This window comes from Oryzias latipes, chromosome 15 (genome assembly GCF_053564925.1).
Source record: "Oryzias latipes strain Hd-rR chromosome 15, Olatipes_Hd-rR_3.1".
In the NCBI taxonomy this organism is placed as follows: Eukaryota; Metazoa; Chordata; class Actinopteri; order Beloniformes; family Adrianichthyidae; genus Oryzias; species Oryzias latipes.
In genome coordinates, this window is record NC_136251.1 from 1809210 (window position 1) to 1829196 (window position 19987).

At 41.7% G+C, this 19987-nt stretch overlaps 1 protein-coding gene and 1 long non-coding RNA gene across 6 annotated transcripts in view; one reads left to right on the top strand and one right to left on the bottom strand.

Moving 5' to 3' along the window:
* The window catches only part of cryzl1 (crystallin, zeta (quinone reductase)-like 1), a 27148-nt gene extending 22666 nt beyond the window's left edge, over positions 1–4482 (bottom strand). For 3 of the 5 annotated variants that reach the window (XM_078931638.1, XM_023963054.2, XM_023963053.2), the window contains exon 1: positions 4318–4479. In XM_078931638.1, the coding sequence (XP_078787764.1) occupies positions 4318–4383 (66 nt within the window). In that variant the 5' untranslated portion in view covers positions 4384–4479. Of the gene's footprint in view, positions 1–4317 lie in introns of all 5 variants that reach the window. The other 2 variants (XM_078931637.1, XM_078931636.1) reach the window with 2 other exon arrangements.
* On the top strand, positions 4376–15275 carry LOC144984090 (uncharacterized). The gene is made up of 3 exons (XR_013647745.1): positions 4376–4510; positions 11580–15005; positions 15090–15275. It is a non-coding gene; the product is annotated as an uncharacterized LOC144984090 (long non-coding RNA).
* The last annotated feature ends 4712 nt before the right edge of the window (positions 15276–19987 follow it).

Sequence of the window (19987 nt, forward strand, 5' to 3'; positions counted from 1 at the left end):
CCCTGCACTTCTAGATTTAGTTAAGTCCTTTGGGGAAATCTCTGGCTAAACAATTGATTTTCAGTAAAGTGAATTTATAACTTTGGGTGCTGACCTCAACCCTGACTTTTTGTACAATTTACCTTTTAAAATTACAGACACATTAAAATATCTTGGTGTTTTTTTGCCAAGAAAACCCAATCTTATACTCAAATTGAATTTTTTACAGTTAGCAGAGAAAATAAAAATGGACATTGAAAAATGGAGGGGTCTGCCTATCTCCATGATGGGTCGCATAAATGCTGTTAAAATGGTTTCTCTTCCACAATTTTTATACCTCTCTCAAAATGTACCTGTTTTTATAAATAAGAATTTTTTTAAATCATCAGACAGTATAATTTTGCCTTTTATCTGGGGTTTTAAAGCCCACAGAATTTCCAAAACCCATTTATGCAAGCCCAAGTTGAAAGGGGGCCTCGGCCTCCCTAATTTTCAGCACTACTATTGGGCTGCGAATGTCAGGGCTCTTACTTACTGGCAGGACGGGTATAAGAACAATTTAACTGTTTAAACTCCACCCTGGGTAGCCATAGAAAGCAGCAGTCTTAACCATAGTTCGCTTCCTGCACTTCTCTTTTCTGCTCCTACTCCCAAAGCTAGTGGGAATTTTATAGTTTCAAATAGTATTAAAATCTTTAATCAAATTAATAAGAGCTGTGCTTTACCAACTACTTCTATTCATTCTCCTCTTTGCCGGAATCATGCTTTCCCTCCCTCTTTTCTAGATTCCTCGTTTGAAATATGGCGGCAGAAGGGAGTAGTTACTCTGGAGCATCTGTATATAAATAGAAAATTTGCATCATTTACTCAACTAAAAGATAAATTTTCTCTCCCTACAACACATTTTTTTCGATATTTACAGATTAGAAATTATGTTCAACAAAATATTCGTAATTTTGAATCACTCCCAGAAGATGAGGACATTTATAAACTTCTTTTGAGCCCACCTGACTCTAAAAACCTAATTTCTAGGAATGTAAACAATTTTTCTGAAAAACTGGGGTGTAATGGATTTTTCTTGAAAAATGCTTGGGAGGAAGAACTGGGACTACAGATTGGGGATAGGCATTGGGAGAAGAGCCTGCAAAATATCCACTCCTGTTCCATAAATACAAGACTTCAATTAATTCAATTTAAAGTGTTGCCCAGGCTCCATTACTCAAAGGTTAAATTACACAAATGCTTTCTTACCATTTCCCCCATATGCGACCGCTGCAAATCTGCGGAGGGCTCTTTGACCCACATGTTCTGGACCTGTCCTAAACTGCACCACTTTGGGCAGGAGATTTTTCACTGGTTCTCAGATTTATACAAACGCACCTTGGTACCTGACCCCAAATTAGCTCTGTTGGGAAATAGTTCATCTCTTCTGTGCTTTAACTCCTCTGAACAAAAAGCAGTTGTTTATGGAATGGTGATTGCAAAAAAAATGATATTGACATTATGGAAATCTGACACTGTGCCTCTATTTAAGATGTGGCTTTCTGAACTCACCAGTGTTCTGCACATGGAAAGGATCCAAGATGTTCTGGAAAATAAGCTAAATGTATTTTTTGATGTGTGGCAGCCTTTTTTGGATCATTTAACCAAGTATAAAAAAGATACAACCCGCCCACAACAGAGTTAATTGTGCCACTTTTTATTTTTTTAATTTTTCTTTATTGCTTGGAAAGGATATTTCAAATTGCAGTGTAATGTTAAGTTTCCTTTATAGACTCTCATTTCTTGCCCTGGTTTTTGTGTGTCTGTTTTTTTTTTTTTTGTTTTTTTTTTTTTGTCTTTTTTGATTGTTTTCTTCCTGTTTGTATTTTCATCTCATTGGTTGTTCAAATGTATGTTGTTTTTTGACAAAATCTTTAATAAACATATGTTTATAAAGAAAAAAAAATCAATAAGTAAATAAATCAGTAATACATTTTTGTTTATTTAGTCTTCTATTTCTGCTATTTTCTAATTTAAACGCCCTTATTAACACAGTTCAGTTTACACTGTTGAATCATAACTATTAACACAAAAGAAGACTTAAATTCTACAGTTCTGTAACCTCCATCAATGGTTCTTCTGAACACGGCTTCTCTTATCAACGTCTTACTGATGGACACTTGGCAGCACTTCCTCCCAAACAGCTGAGACCCTCAGTGTGGATGAAGATGATTGTCAGGAAATCTGGACTGGACTTGGACTTATTGAAATTTAGGGTGGAGAAGTCAGAGAGTGTGTGCTCCCTATTTAGAGTCTGTGTTGAATTTATATTTTAAGTTTACTCTTAAACCACAAATCAGTAAAGGAGAAACAAAATTCAGAAACCATTTTTGGATTTTCTTTCTTATGACTTTTTGCACATTTGAACCCTGGTCACAAGTTATGGTAGAGCAGCCGGTCAGCCATTCCTATATTTTCATTCTAAATTCAAACTGGTTCATAAAATAACGGGCGCTGTTCACTGGAGATCAGAACAATCGTTACTGATACCCGAGATCAGACAAAGGCTTAAAAACGGATGGAAATGTATGTTGGTGACACCAACTATGTGCAGCCAAGATGCACAATAAGCGTGTTTGAGATCACCCAGGTGGACGAAATGCGGCAACAGATCACCTGGTGTGAGACGTAGGTTTTTGTTTTTGCACAAACATCACCTGTCAATCATCACAAAAATATCACGAGGAAAGGGGCGGAGCAAGGGACAAAACTAAGCGAATGCAGCTGGAAATTTAGTACTGAACTGACTGAAAGCTGCCCTGATGACTACAAAACAATGCATTGTGGGACATGTGTCCTGATGGTTTGTGTAGTTAAGTGATCCATTAAAATAATTTAAAATACCAATTGATTAAAAAAAGGCTACATCCATTACAAAACATTTAAATCAAGATAAAAGATATAATAACAGATCGTACTAAGGGGGAGAGGCATATTAAAACTAAATTGAATGTTAAGGACAACTCCAACTTCCTGTTCTCCTTCAGCATTGCTGCAGCTTCGTCTTTATATCCCCCCCCCCCCCCCCCTCGGCCTGGTCTCGCTAACGATCCAGGCGAGATGCTGGTTCCTCTCAAACACGTTTATCGCTGCATTTTCCACACATATTTTCAGTGTGTCTAAGACTAAATCTTGTTGTTACTCGCACATGTTTAATCTTAAAGCCTGGTTAGCTGTCACGCATGTAGGTGTGGGACATATATTCTCCTCGGCCAGCCCACCTCCCGCGGGAGCGGTGTGCTGCCGTGACAGCCGTGCATGAGAACCGTTTGGAACCGGTGGGGGGGTTGGTACGCCGCGACTGACCGTAACCATAACCTCAACCCTCCTCCGGGTCCATGCGACCCAGAGAAAAGCTCAGCACGGACTGCATGTATTTAGAAAATAACGAGCGAATAAACACGTTCTTAAAAGGGAAGTAAGAAACTCCTTCTTGTGGTGCGGGGAGGGGGCTGTCAGGTGTCCTGCCTTAAATGTTCCTCTGCTTTCAAGCCCGGTCAATGTCACGCCCCCAAGAGTCATATACCCCCCTGTGATTGGTTGGTTCATCAGCTCCGCGCACAACAAATAAAAAGCATCAGTCATACAAACTGGCGGGACGCATTAACATTAAACATCCATATTACGGTGGGGGCCGCAAGTTTGAGACCCCTGCTCAACAGGTACATCAGGACCATGTGCCTTTCCACTCTTCATTCTCTTTAATTCTTACTAAAATAAATTTTCAAAAAAAATCTAAAAAAATAAAAAAAAACTTCATCCTTACTAATCTTTCTTACTTCCTGCTCCACCACAGTCCCCTCTTCTATTCTTTGCTCTCTCTGGTTTTCCTCATTCATCAACTGGTCAAACAGATCCACCACTGACCAACAGCCAATGTGTTCCACACGTGCAAGCGACACTTCCGGTTTTTAACCAAATCGATGCCGTGTCGAGAAGGTGTTAAGGTGGACAGCTCTAGTTTCGCCCAGGCCGCCAAGCTAGCGAGAACCGCCCCTGTTCAAAGACCAGGGCGGTAGGAACTTAGGACGGCAAAGACCGCCTCGACACCGAAGCAGGAGTTTTTAAGGACACGTGTGTGCACATTCAGATTGCTTGATGCGCGTGCGTGTGCTGGGATTCAAACCTGGAATAACGGAGCGGTCATTTCACTGGATAAATAATTTTCTAACATTATTTATCTTGATTTTTTAAGCACATCATCTGACTAAAAACCCGTCACAAGCCCGCACCTGTCCTGCTTCGCGCGCACTCCTTTGAGTCGTCTCAACTCAAGTAAGCGAAACGAATTCTCACCGTTTCCTGAATGATGAATTTGGGCTCGGCCTCGCCTTCCTCGGCCCGGCAGAACAAACCTTTCATGTTTGTGCACCTTTCCTTCAAGCGCAAGCGTGCGATGTTTCCATAAAACCAATCTTTAATCAGCTGACTTCTTCTTCTTTGGTTTCTGAGACTGTGAGACGAGCGCAGCGCCCCTGCTGGCTGGAAGGTAAGGCTGTCGCTATACCGACAAACACCTTAGACAAGGACAGTGTCCTAATGGAGAGAAGTTAGACTCAGTCGGATTTGTGCGTGCTTAATTCTTGATTTGTGCGTAAATTAGGATTTGTGTATGCATATTCTTGCTTTGTGCGTGCGTAAATTAGGATTTGTGCATAAATTTGGATTTGTGCGTGATTTGTTACTCACAGAATACGTTTTGTGTATAAGTTAAAAAAATATAAAATATATATACATATTTCTTTAATCAATGCAGATGTAAAAATTATCTGCAAAGCACTAGCACAGAGAATAGAAATAATCACTCCTCACATAATTCACTTCGACCAGACTGGATTCATCAAAGGCAGACACTCGGATGATAATGTCCGTAGACTAGTTAATATAATAGACTTTGCCACCATTGAAAACCAGGAAATGACGGTACTATCGCTGGATGCTGAAAAAGCCTTTGACAGAGTAAATTGGAAGTTCCTTATTGCTGCCCTCCATAAGTTTGGTTTTGGAGAAGCATTCATCAATTGGATCAAAATATTATATCACAACCCCAATGCATCAGTTAGAACTAATAAACAGACTTCAAACAGGTTTTTTCTTGGAAGAGGAACCAGACAGGGCTGCCCACTCTCTCCTTCTCTTTTTGCTATATTCATTGAGCCTTTAGCTGCAGCAATAAGACAGAATGAGAGCATTATAGGAATAAAAACCAAACACAGCCATCATAAAATTAGTCTTTATGTGGATGACATATTACTGTTTTTAAGGAATTTACATTCTGTAAATGAAACAGCAATGATCATAAATGAATTCTCCTCCATATCAGACTATTCCATTAATTGGAATAAGTCTGTTTTATTACCACTCAACAGGAATATGGAACAAAGACTCACAATTCCAGTTAAAACAGGAAATATCAAATATCTGGGTATCCACTTTTCCCCCAAACTATCAGAACTGGTGAAGCTAAACCACACCCCATTACTAAAAAGCATACAGGACGATCTAACACGCTGGACCAACCTGCCTCTGTCCCTTATGGGCAAGGTAGCCACGGTTAAAATGAAAATCTTACCCAAAGTTAATTATCTCTTCTCAATGATTCCCACACAACCGCCATTAAAATGGTTCAAAATATTAGACTCATCCATATCAAGCTATCTATGGAACAACAAACCTGCAAGAATTAGTCTTAAAACTTTAAAATCTGCAAAAAGCTGTGGAGGATTAGAATTACCTAACTTCCACAAATACTTTCTTGCAAATAGATTACAATATATCTTAAAATGGTTAAAAAATAATCCAGAAACCAACTCATGGTTAGACTTGGAACAGGCGTTATGTGGAAAGATCAACCTGTCACAGCTACCATTTATTAGCCAAACAGTTAAAAAACAGGATTGTTTCAAAAGCATTAATATAAATGCCACTTTAACAGCCTGGTGGGAATTTCTCAAAATATCAAAATTTTCAATTCAACCGTGCAAAATGACACCCATCTGGAACAACCCGGACATCCTTATTAACAAAAAAATGATTCACTTCCCAGCTTGGCAAGCAGGGGGCATAAAACAACTAGAGCACGTAATTATTGATAGAAGATTCATAACTCCCCAGGAACTTCAAGACAAATATGGAATAAATAACTTCTTGGAATATCAGCAACTTAAATCAAGTATTACTAAAAAGTATAAATTTAAAGACGATGATTTAAAGCTACCAGATGTAGTTACCACTCTGATTAATTTTTCAATGAATAGAACTCTCTCCAAAATATACAAACTTTTATGTAATTTAGATAACAATATTGCCCTTCCAACAAAAAAATGGGATGCAGATTTGAGCATCAGCACAGATGAAAGCTTCTGGTCAGAACTCTGTCTAAACACCTTTAAACTGACAAAAAGTCCAAATCTGCAGCTAATCCATCTCAAAACTCTTCACAGAATTTACTACACTGGACAGAGGATGTTCAAGATGGGTCTCAGTAACTCAGACATTTGCGAGCACTGTGATAATAATCTACCCGACAGCTACATGCACGCACAGTGCAGTAAATCCATTATAATTACCTTATGGTTTCCTTGAGTCTCCTTCCGGGTTCCAGCATTTGGGTCTGCCAAGTCTCGCGTGATCATGACACTAAGGGTAGCATGTGAATCATAAACAGGATGGATCGTAAAACTGAGCCCTGTGGGACTCAGTATCTATGGAAGCTTTTCTGTAGCATAATTAAAAATAAAAGTCAAAACCAGAAATGCTTTTTCAATTTCAAAATGAAGCTGCATTTTTGACTCAAAATTAAAATGAAAAAGCAATCCACCAAAATGCTTTTTCATTTTATTCTTCAGCGCTGCTTATTCTGTCACTTAATTAAAATGATAAAGAAAATGATATTTGACATTTCATTTTCAAAAAGATCTCTGGTAAATGTGTAGCAAAATTCATTTAGACAGGTCTAATTTGACAATTAAAATGGATTAACAGAAATGCTTCTTCATTTTCAAAATGTAACTGCATCAAATGACTCAAATTAAAATGAAAAATCATTACTTCAAAATTCTTTTTCATTTTCTACTTAAAAACCCCTTATTCTGTGGCATAATTAAAACGAAAATGCAAAGAGGGGATTGCATTTACATTTTCACATCCACCCTGCGAAAAGTGTCGCATAATTCAATTCCACTTAGCATTTCCAGAGGGGAGGCGGGGCGATGACGTCAGTGCTTTCTCCGTGTGTCCGGCTGCTAAGAGGCACAGACATGCTTGGACCAGCTTTGTGTTAGCGGCAGGGGAGATGGCTTTGTGAAGTTTGTGCTCCCCAGCAGCATTTCCGCCTTATGCGGTCCGCAGTTTGGGACCACAGCCTCCTTTGAGCCCCATCAACAGCTCCAGCAGATTTGGCCATGCTAAACGTTTGCTGGTTGCACCAACACGCATCTTTTGGAGCAACACAGCCACGGATCTGTCCTTTATTACTGTATTACTATCTTGGATGTAAATATGTGGCAATTACATCAGCCTTTATTTTGTCTGGAAACTAATGGAAACACAAATTCATGTGCTGGTTAAGAGTTTCTCAGATCTGCGTAGCAGCACTTCCGCTTTCTGCGATCTGGCTGCCGGTCCGAAGATAAAGCTAGTCGTCCGGGGGAAAGTTTCGACATAGTCCTAACAAGCTGTGTACAATCATCAGGAGAGCACAACCAACACAAAGCCCTCTCCTCTCCCGCTAACACAAAGCTACACTGCTCCTAGCATGTGTTTGTTAGCAGCTGGACACACAGAGATAGCACTGATGTCATCGCCCCGCCTCCCCTCTGGAAATGCTAAGTGGAATTGAATAATGCGACACTTTTCGCAGGGTGGATGTGAAAACGCAAATGCAATCCCCTCTTTGCATTTTCATTTTAATATGACACAGAATAAGCGGTTTTTAAGTAGAAATGAAAAAGCATTTTGAAGTATTGCTTTTTCATTTTAATTTTGAGTCAAAAAATGCAGTTACATTTTGAAAATGAAAAAGCATTTCAATTCAATTCAATTCAATTCAATTCAATTCAATTCAATTTTATTTGTATAGCCCAAAATCACAACAACAGTCGTCTCGATGGGCTTCGAAGTAAAACATGAACTCAAAAGGATCATGAATACAAAGAGTTCAATAGGAAAATACTAAAATGAACTAACAAACTGACTAAGCTATACTGGCATCCCTGCCCTTAGACCCCCTTTCGCGGTACGGAAAAACTCCCAAAAAAACCAGATTGCGGAAAAAACGAAGAAACCTCAGGGGTGCCCACATGAAGGAGGGATCCTTCCCCAGGACGGACAGGCGATTACCAGAACTCTTAGAAAAGAATTAACTTATCTAAATCTACAACTACATATATAAAGTCCAGCAGACGAGCTTCATCCAGCCGTGGTTGTGGGGACAGTCAAAGGCGCGAGTCGAGCCGGAGACAGGAACCACAGCCAGGTGTAGGAGCAGGAGCAGAGACGAGGTACTCGGTCAGGAACTGGAGCAGAGACGAGCCAGAGATGAGCCAGAGGCAGGATCCACAGCCAGGTGTAGGAGCAGGAGCAAAGGCGAGGTAAACGGTCAGGAACAGGAGCACGGATGAGCCAACTGGAGTCTGGAAGCACTCCCACTCCCCAGGAGGGGAGAGGAAAAGAGGGACAATACATGAATCGCACTGCACCAGACAGAGGCATGGAGAACTAAATGATGAATAATGATCAAGAATAGAGAAGAGAGGAAGGGTAGAAGTAGAAGAGAAAAGAGGACAGAACCCCAGTGCACCATAGTTACCCCAGCTTCAACTTCTAGCAGCCTTTTAAAACAAATAGTTACTATTAAGTTTAATTTAAACACATTAACATTAAGTTAAATAATCTCTGAATACTAACTAGTCTGACAATAAGCCTGTCCAAAGAGGAATGTTTTCAGTCTAGCTTTGAATGTAGAAACTGAGTCGGCCTCTCTTCCATGAGCTGGGAGTTTATTCCATAAAACAGGGGCTTGGTGGCTAAACGCTCTACCTCCAACTGTACTTTTATTAACTCTAGGAACCACAAGCAGTCCTGCATTTTGCGAGTGAAGTGTTCTGATTGGATGGTAAGGGACTATGAGGTCCTTAATATAGGACGGGGCCATTCCATGTAAGGCCTTATAGGTAAGCAGGAGGATTTTGAACTTGATTCTGGAATCAACTGGGATCCAGTGAAGTAAAACTAACACAGGAGTGATGTGATCTCTTCTGCTAGTTCGAGTTCCAGTCTGGTTTTGACTTTTATTTTTACTTATGCGACACAATTGCTTCCATACGTAGCTAACTCAAGTGTAATGAGAGGACTGTCCATTTACATTAACATGCCTGTACAGGGGTGGCGAACAAGTTTGACACCAAAAGCCAAATTTTTTCACTGTGAGAGTCAAAGAGCCACACCACACACTGACCTGCCAAGACATACACACACAAACACGCAATTAAAGCCGTATTATTTTCCATAACACACTCCTCTCCCTACAACACAACTGCAAGTAATGTACTTGTGTGTATTTCAAGGAAAGTGTCCACCCTCAATGCACACATCAAATGCAGCTTAGCCAGAGTTAACACAGCAACTACCCTGGAGGTCAGATACCCCCTCCACACACACACACACTGTCTCTCTCTCTTTTCTCTGCCTCTCTCTGACAGACACAACTACTCAGTGACGTGCAGTGAGATTGATGGCTGGTGAGGCACTGATTCCTCTGAAGTCAGATTTACAGTGATAAAAACTGAATATTTCAACTTTCATCCAACAGTATTTAACTGGTAATTCTTTGTATCTCAACATTCCTCTTTTAATGACACTTACACCAACAAATACACAAACATCTGGAAAGAGTATCCTTCTGGTGTCTAAGTAATTTATATTTACAATAAACACATTAGATACATTACATTTCAGGTGTATATAGCATAAATTAAATTTAACCTTCAGTAAAAAGAAATTTTTATATATACATTTTTTTTAATTTTAAGTTAATGGTTGACTTTTTGCATGACAAACTGATAATTGATTAAATGTGTGAATATTGTATCAACTCAATTTTTTCACCACTGTAGCAGGGAAACAAGTAATGGGCTGCTTACTACCTGGCTGTGTTGGCAAGCTGTCCGTGCCCCTCCCTCACATTTGTTAAGCCCCATTCCTTTAAACACACCCAGAAATACCCAAACAGCATGGAACTCACTTCTGCTCATAGCCCCCTCACTCATAGTTTTACACCCAAGATTCTCCACTTCCCATGAGTCTTAGGGGCTGAAGGCGGGGCTAACCCCCCGGTCGACACATTATTCACACAAGCATGCTCAGTCAGGTGTATGTGCACTTTGAAAAGCTTCAACTTGTTAATAAAGGAGAAACTTTGTGTCAGATCAGGAAGAGTTTTTCATTTTCTCAGGGATACGATTTGTTCTTTTCTGCTAGAACAATTTTACTGCTTCCAAAAGCTCATAATAATAAACACAGTGACTTGCCATTCCATTCAGTAAACAAGTTAGAATCTTCCCGTTCTTCCAGAAACATCCTGTGTTTATCTTTGTACTCTGAATTAAGCCATTTTGACCATGAGGGTAATAGTCTGCATGCACATCAAATGTTTAGTTATTTATTCCGGCATTGGGCGTAACCCGTGCAAATGAATAGCGGTCACTTATGTGTCGGGAGCAGCAATAAGACACTCACACTGCCAAATTACTCTTTATTATTGTTTACTTTTAATACCCTCTGGTAGATTTGACTGTGGTTCTAAAGGGATATAACTATGAAATGAGACGCTGTATTTAGATGATATTGTTACGATGTAGCCATGATCCATAAACTGCATAAAGTCCATGACTTTGTGCAGTCTCAGAGAAGGAGAAGCAAACAAAGGCAGATTGCATAATCTCTTTTCCAGCATTGTTGCCTGTTTATTTGAACACGCCCACAAACAGCCAAAAGCCATGCAACTCACTTCTGCTCCCAGCCCCCTCACTCTTGATGAAGAACCTTTCACCCACAACTCCCCACTTCCCATGACTCTTAGGGGCAGAAGGCGGGGCTGACTCCCCGGTCGCCACAAAATGATGAGACGCAAAGAGCTGCATACTTATTGCCAGAGAGCGGCGTGTTCTCCACCCCTATACTGGTACCTATCGGATAATTAGGATTCAAACCATTGGAGGGCAGATCATCTGATCCCTATGTCATACCTTTGGAGTGGTCAATAGTGTCAAAGGCGACACTGAAATCTAACAGGACCAGAATAGAGAGTAGTCCCTTTTTCTATTAATAAGTCATTGGAGACTCTAACTTATGGTGTTTCATGACTGCCATTAATTGAACGGGCACAAAGATAACTGAGCGAGTGTATCAAGGAACTGAGTTAGCAAACTTTACAACTGCCCAAGTGCAATGACCCCGCTCCTGTGCGCTCGCTCAGTTTGCAAGCAAGTTCAGGGGGTGTGTTTGTCACTTAAGACGCAGTAATCTTTCTGGTTGATCTGATTGGCCGAAATTTGCAGGTCAAATCCGGCGAGGCAGCGGTGCGGGACTTTCATTGTTAGAGGCTTTAATAGAAAAAAACGGCAGATGTAACGTGGATTAAAACATTAACGAACGGCCAAGATCAAGGTAAGAAAGTGGAGCGAGTTTTTTGTGTTGTAAGTTTTCTCATGAGAAAATAATAATAATAATAATAATGGATTGGATTTATCTGCGCTTTTCAAGACACCCAAAGCGCTTACATTGTGTCCATTATTCATTCACTCCTCATTCATACTTGGTGATGGTAAGCTACGGTTGTAACCACAGCTGCCCTGGGGCAGACTGACAGAGGCGTGGCTGCCAGTTCGCGCCTACAGCCCCTCTGACCATCACCGGGATCATTCAAGCGCATTCACACACCAGTGGAGCCACACTGGAGGCAAGGAGGGTGAAGTGTCTTGCCCAAGGACACAACGACATTTTGGCTGGTGGGAGCGGGGATCGAACCGCCAACCCTTCGATCATTGGACGACCCGCTCAACCACCTGAGCCACTATCGCCCCAAAATCCCTTTATTAGGTAAATATACATGTACACTTTAGTTAGCCCGAGACAGAGCTACTACGCAACTCAAAGTACAGTTAGCATGGTTAACAAATGCCAACAATGGAGCAGCATCTCACCTATGTAGTATAAACTGAATCTTTGTCTTACTGCTTAATTTCTAATTAGTGGTTTAAAATTTTGCTTCATTTATTATTATTTTTTAAATTTTTACATGTTTATATGTAGCGCTGTTGAAAGTTATGGCCGACGGATGGCGCTGTTGCCCCGTGATGTTGACCAAAGTTGTATGTTTTGTTCTTTGAGGGATACCGTAGCCCCAGGTAAAGTCCGTTCTGAGCGCCATTTTGATTTCAGAACGTGTTACTCCTTTGAAAGGTAGGGGGAAAACGTGGTGTGCTCAGCAATATTCTTTTTATTTTTGGGTCAAAACCTTTGAAAATGGAAAAATGTGTTTATTGCTATGTTTGGTAAAATGTTTAGTAAGAATTGGGTAAACTAAGATACATTTTAAGTTACATTTAACATTGTTTTTTTTACACATATGTTTAAAATCAGGCTATACTGTATGATGCTGCTCAGTTTGTTGATGTCTGTGTTTTATTAATTCAGAACGTGTTACTCCTTTGAAAGGTGGTGGCTGAGCAGTACATGGAAATTTGTGAACCTGAGTGCTTCTGGGGATAGAATAAACACCTGCCTTGTTACACCTGGCGCTCGACTCGACTGCAATCTCTGAACCAATCGTGGTCTCTGATGCTTCGACTCTCCGTGCGACACCCCCTCTCATCACAACATCACAAACACAGCGCAGAGTCTCAGAGGTTCCCGGAGAGGTATCAGTACAAGAGGGTTACATATACATATAGTTCTATCTGTTTGTTCGTTAGTTACATAGGTGTCTAACCTAATACATGCCTGTTCACGCTCACACCCAAATGCCACAAACATACCTGTGGGCTCCAAAAATGCCCACAAACAAAACATGTCAACATGTACTGTCACGGTTTTAGGTTTTTTGCTTTTGTGTTCTAGTTGTTTTTTGTTCTGTGGCGTTTTGAGTTTAACTTCCTGTTTTATTTGTGGTATTTCCTGTTTTGTTGTTGTTTTCGAGTTTTACCTTTCCCAATCAGTGCTGAGTGTCTCCACCTGTGTCTCGTTGCCTTGCATGTATTTAAGTCTTGTCTTTCCCTTCCTCCTGTGCTGGTCCATAGTCTGTTATCATGTTTTCCCTGCTTCGAGTATTTCGAGTATTTGGAGTTTTCATGTCTTTCGAGTTTTGCCTGCCAGTTGCAGTGGTTTTGTTTTGTAGTTTTTGGTTTGTTCATTAAAGCTCCCGTCTTCCCTGGAACTCCTGCCTCCCCTCCTCTATGCGCCTGGGTACTTCCCTTTTCCCCCGTTACATGTACACAATACAACTGATGTTCACACACGCATACCTATGCATTAGGATCGACCCATGTGAAATATTTCATTTAATCACTCAAACTATTTGTGCAAAGGTAAGATAGCATCTGTGCTTGAGTGGGTCTTTATGTTCTTCTAAAGTGGATGATGGAATGTAAAAAGAAGTAGGGAGAGTACCCAGCCATCCCCACACCAATACCCTACCCCTATTAAAGCCTTTAAAAAATTATTTCATAATGAAAGTCCCGCCCCGCTGAATCGCCGGATTTGACATGCACATTTTGGCCAGTTAGATTAACCAGAAAGGTTACCGCCCCCAAGTGACAAAAACACCCCGTGAACAATGCTGGCAAGCAATGCTCAGCGTTAAACCACGGTGCTACTCGGTTTTGTCTAACAAGCTTAGGTTTCAGGGGGGCAACAACATCAAGTGTACTCCTGAGGGCTTGTAAGGCATCCATCATTTCCTCACCGGCATACCTCAAGTGGTGAAACTAGGCCAGTACACCTCTAACTCCATCACCCTGAACGTAGGAGCCCCGCAGGGGTGCGTCCTGAGTCCCCTGCTTTACTCTCTCTACACACATGACTGCGTGTCTTCGCACAGCTCCACATCCATCATCAAATTTGCTGATGATACTGGTTCTGGGCCTCATTCACAACAACAACGAGACCGCATACTTGGACGAAGTAGAGAAATTGACATCATGGTGCCAGGACAACGGTCTCTCTCTGAATGTGAGCAAAACTAAAGAACTGATTGTGGACTTCAGGAAGAGAAAACAGCAGCCCTACTCTCCTCTTATGATCAGCGGGACCCCTGTGGCAAGGGTGAGCAGCTTCAAGTACCTTGGTGTAAACATCTCGGAGGACCTGACTTGGACTACTCACATTCAAACACAGGTTAATAAAGCAAGGCAAAGACTGTACCATCTGCGACAGCTGAGGAACTTCAGGGTCTCACCAGCAATCCTGAAAACCTTCTACTCCGGTGCCATAGAAAGTGTATTGACTTAGTGTATCACAGTGTGGTATGGGAACAGCTCAAGTCAAGACTGCAAAGCCCTGCACAGAGTTGTGCGCTTAGCTGAGCGCATTTCAGGGTCTGCTCTTCCCTCTCTGCAGGATATCTACTTCAAACGCTGCAGGAATAGAGCTGCAAAAATAATCAAAGACTCAACCCACCCCAGTAATCATACTTTCACTTTGCTGCCATCTGGTAAGCGCTACCGTAGCTTGATGGCAAAGACCGAGAGACTCAGGAGGAGTTTCTACCCCCAGGCCAACAGGCTCTTAAACTCTAAACGTGTATCTTAATTATCTAAGTCTACAGTTTACATTCATGCTGTCATGGTGCCCGGATCAGTTCCCCTCCCCTCCTCCAGCTGCTCCTCTCCTAACCACCACCAGCTGTCGTCACTCAACCTCATCAACCCCTGCTGTTAAAAGGAGACCTCTTCCACCAGTTCATCGCCAGATCGTTACCCCTTATGGTGACTAAGCCTGGTCTCAAGTCAGATTTTGTGCTGCTCTCTGTCTTGTGTCTCGCCTTAACTTACCTTGCTCTCCTGCCTCAGGAAACCATTGCCACGAGTGACTTCAGCGGAACTTAGGACTCGCTTCACGGAGCACCGCTGGAGAAATTCCACCACGCCAACCGCGTTCGTACCTCCAGCCACGCCACCAGCCACAGCCGTCACCGGATCATCTTCGGACCTCCGGATCTCCTTGGAGAACATAATAAATTACTCTCTTATCTGCCACTTACCGGTCTCGTTCTCTGGGTTCCAGCACTTGGGTCCGCCACGCTAAGGAAATCATGACACATGCACTTTATTTTGCGTTCTATATTTAATTTTTCAATACACATTTTTTCTTATTTCATCTTTACATAGCTTTACTTGTGTATATTATGTATATTTTCATCTATGCTGTTTTTCTTAATTATTTGCACTGTCCACGGAGCGGACCTGGCGTACATTTCACTACTGGTTGTATTTGCTAAATATAACTTTGTATGTGACAAATAAAAATTCTTGATTCTTGAGTCATTAACGAACAGGTCATTTATACTAGGACTGATACCATGGGAGCTGGACTCAGAGTATTTGCTCAGAATATCACTAGGTACTGGCTGAACTGTGTGTTTAAACTCAGACACAGAACGGTCAGATAAGGTTCTTCTAAGCTGTTTCTTATTCACTGGGGCAGAAGGATGTTCCAGTGTAAACTGGAAGGTAATCAGAAAGTGATCAGAAATGATGCGGTTAAGAGGAAGGACACTCAGCTGGCTGATCTCTATCCCATGGGTTAGAACAAGATCCAGGGTGTGCTTATGACAGTGAGTGGGTTCATTCACACTTTGGGTGAAACCAACATCATCTAATAAAGCTGCAAAAGCCTTTCCTAGGCAGTCACTGGGGTCATCAACATGAATATTTAAATTCCCTAATATTATAGTTTGATCAGAATCTAAGACAATAGTCGATAGGAAGTCGGAAAACTCAGTTAAAAATTCTGAATATGGGCCGGGGGGGGCGATAAATAATTATGAATAAAACAGGTTTTCGTGTCTTCCTGTTTGGGTGATTTATGGACAATATGATGCTTTCAAATGAATTATAAGCATTTTTAACTTTAGGGCTGAGAAGTAAGCTAGACTGTGATATTACTGCCAAACCACCTCCTTTCCCTGAAATCCTGGATTTCTGATAGTTAGCATAAGTGTGTGTGTGTGTGTGTGTGGGGGGGGGGGGGTTGCTTCATTCAGTCTAACATGCTCACCCTGTTGGAGCCACATTTCTGTTAAGGCTAATAGATTAAGTTTGTTATCATTAATTAACCAAGAGGGACTTAGAGGAGGAAGGTCTAATGTTTAATAAACCACATTTTCATAATTCTGCTTGTGAGAACTGGGATCTGTCACTGTAAGGTTCCTGTGTCTCACTCCTTTCACTTGTCTTTCAGAACACAGCGCTAGGACCTGCTCGACTTTCCCTGCATGGGTTTTGCACCAGCGCTAAAGGAGGCTCAGATGAGAGTTGTAAACTGCTGCTCTGTGCCCGGGTCTCATCTCTTTTATTTTTAGTTTTTAACCTTTATTTAACCAGGAATGTCCCAAGGGAGTCCTGGCCAAGAGGCAGCACATTTCAATACAAAAAATACATAAAAACAAACATCATTAAAACCACGTACATCATAAAAAGCAGTTGCACATTATTGTTTCATCCTCTGATACTTTGAGCTTATTCTTAAAAACATTAAAAGATACCACTTCAGTTAGTTTCCAGTCTTTCTGCAGCATCTTCCAAGCAAAAGGAGCAGAGTGGACAAAGGGTTTTTTCCAGCTCTGTGCAGCAAATGGAACAGAAAGCAAATACTGGACTTTAGATCTTAAGGAGTTAGATTCCACACGTCTCCTTGCGAATAATGAACAAATGAAGTAATCCAAGCAAGGCCTTGTACATAAAAGCGTACCAATGTCTCTGACTCCTAGTGGCCAGAGAAGGCCATTGTACTCTGGAATACAGGTCACAATGATGTGTCATGGATCTACAGTTGGTAATGAACCTCATGGAAGCATGATACATGGTGTCAACCTTTTTGAGACATGAAGATGAAGCATTCAAATACAGAATATCACCATGATCCAGCACAGATAAAAATGTTGCAGCGACAAGACGCTTTTTTACTTCAAAAGAAAAACACAACTTTTTACTGAAGACAATGCCAAGTTTAAGTTTCAGTTTTTTTACAGGTTTTTCTTTGTGAGGTTTAAAGGTGAGGGAGTCGTCAATCCATACACCAAGGGACTTGTACTCATGAACCAACTCTATGACATTTCCATCCAAGGTAGACACCATTGGAATTGTTTCAGGGGCCTTCTTTGAGTATGAAAACATTAGCTTTGTCTTGTCAGCATTGAGAACCAATTTTAACTGAATAAGTGAATACTGGACAGCAGCAAAAGCTTTCTGTAAGGTTTCAATGGCCTGAGAAAGAGATGATCCATAACAGTAAATTACTGTGTCATCAACTTAAAAATGCAGATTAGCATCAGAGACATTTTCACCCAAGTCATTAATGTACAAAATAAATAGTAGAGCGCCCAGAACTGAGCCCTGTGGCACCCCCCTGTGGACAGTAACAAACTTAGAACAGAGACCTTCATGTTTAATGCATTGGGTCCTGTTATTCAGGTAATTTTAGAACCACAAAACTGCATGCTCTGACAATCCAAGGCTGAGTTATCTGTTTTTGAAAACAGCATGGTCAACTGTGTAAAAAGCTTTGGACAAATCTATAAAAAGGGATGCACAGTACAGTTTTTTATCAAAAGCACAATAATGTCATTTATCTCTGGTTTGTCTTATTACATAACTAAGGCTAGCAGAAATTTTCCTAGAAAGAACAGCGGCTCCATCCAAAGTAGGAACCTACTAAGAAAAAACAGTTCTTAAAAATGAACAAGTTAAGTAGAATTGTTAAAACATCACCGCTCACAACAAATGTGTTAACTTTATGCTCCTCTTTACTAAAAAATAAAAGCTGTTTTAAAAGTAACTACAATTACAAATCATTCACCCCAGACCTTCATGAATGAAATATCCAAACACTGATGAAAAAAAAGTCTTAACACCAGACAATAAAGGGGTTCATTTATGGGGTGAAAATCACAATTTTAAGCGTTGCTCACTGAACACCACAACTACTGGACATTTGAGGTATTGCAACACTTTGTCACACTGGTTGACATCACCCCCAACTTGTTAGAGCTACCACTCAGGCTTCAAGTAGAAGTCTGTGAGTGACGTCAGAGGTGATCGCGGAACAAAAAAAACAAAAACAAAGACAAGAAGACAAGAGAAGAAAAAAAATTATATATATATAGATATATATATAGATATATATCTATATATATATATATACAGAATATTGTATATAAAGTGATATTCTGTATATTAATGCTTCATATATATACAAACAGTCAGGACCATAAATCTTTGGACAGAGACACATTCTTTCTAATTTAGTTTCTGTACATTAACCACAGTGAATTTTAAATAAAACAACTCAGATGCCATTGAAGTGCAGACTTTCAGCTTTATTCCATGGGTTGAACGAAAAGATTGCATAAAAATGTGAAAAACTAAAGCATTTTTAAACACAATCCCTTCATTTCATGGGCTCATAGGTAATTGCTAGTTCCTAGCAGTGAACCCCAGGAAGGCAGCTGGCCCAGACGGGGTTCCTGGCAAAGTGCTTAGAGCATGTGCTCCTCAGCTCGCACCCATCTTCACAGAAATCTTCAACCTCTCCCTGGCCCAGGCAGTGATACCCTCCTGCCTAAAATCTGCAACCATCATCCCAGTACCGAAGAAATTTCCCATCTCCAGCCTCAACGATTACCGTCCAGTGGCACTCACTCCAGTAATCATGAAGTGCTTCGAGAGACTGGTCCTCCAGCACATCAACGATCACCTCCCCCCAGACCTCGACCCCCACCAGTTTGCATACCGCACAAACCGGTCTACAGAAGATGCCATCGCCTTAGCCCTGCATGCAGCGCTGAGCCACCTGGAGGAGCAGCAGAGCTATGTTCGGATGCTCTTTGTGGACTACAGCTCTGCCTTTAATACAATCATCCCGGACATTCTGATCAGGAAACTGGACACTATAGGACTGCCCCCCCCCACATGTGCCTGGATAAAGGACTTCCTCACTGACCGGCCCCAGGCAGTGAGGCTGGGCCCCCACCTCTCCCCCACACGCACGCTGAGCACTGGCTCCCCACAGGGCTGTGTGCTGAGCCCCCTCCTGTACTGCCTCTACACCTACGACTGCAGTCCGCAGCACGACAGCAACCTCATCGTGAAGTTTGCTGATGACACCACAGTTGTCGGACTCATCTCAAAGGGAGACGAGGCAGCCTACAGGGAGGAGGTCCTGAAGCTGGCAGCTTGGTGCTCAGACAACAACCTAGCTCTGAACACCAAGAAAACCAAAGAGATCATCGTGGACTTCAGGAGGCACAGCACCGACCCAGCTCCCCTCTACATCAATGGAGAGCGTGTGGAGAGGGTTCACACCTTCCGGTTTCTGGGTGTTATATTGTCCAACAACATCTCCTGGACAGAGAACATCACAGAGGTCATCAAGAAGGCTCAGCAGAGACTCCACTTTCTGCGGGTCCTCAGGAAGCACAATCTGGACCCCAGCCTGCTGACAACCTTCTACCGCACGTCCATAGAAAGCCTTCTGACGTACTGCATTACAGTGTGGTACGGCAGCTGCACCATGGCGGACAGGGAGAAACTGCAGAGGGTAGTCAAAGCAGCTCAGAGGATCATCGGCTCCCCTCTCCCCTCCCTGTCGGACATCTATTCCTCCCGTTGTCTAGGCAGAGCGGGGAAGATCATAAAAGACAGTTCCCACCCTGGCTCTGGACTGTTTGACCTGTTGCCCTCAGGAAGGC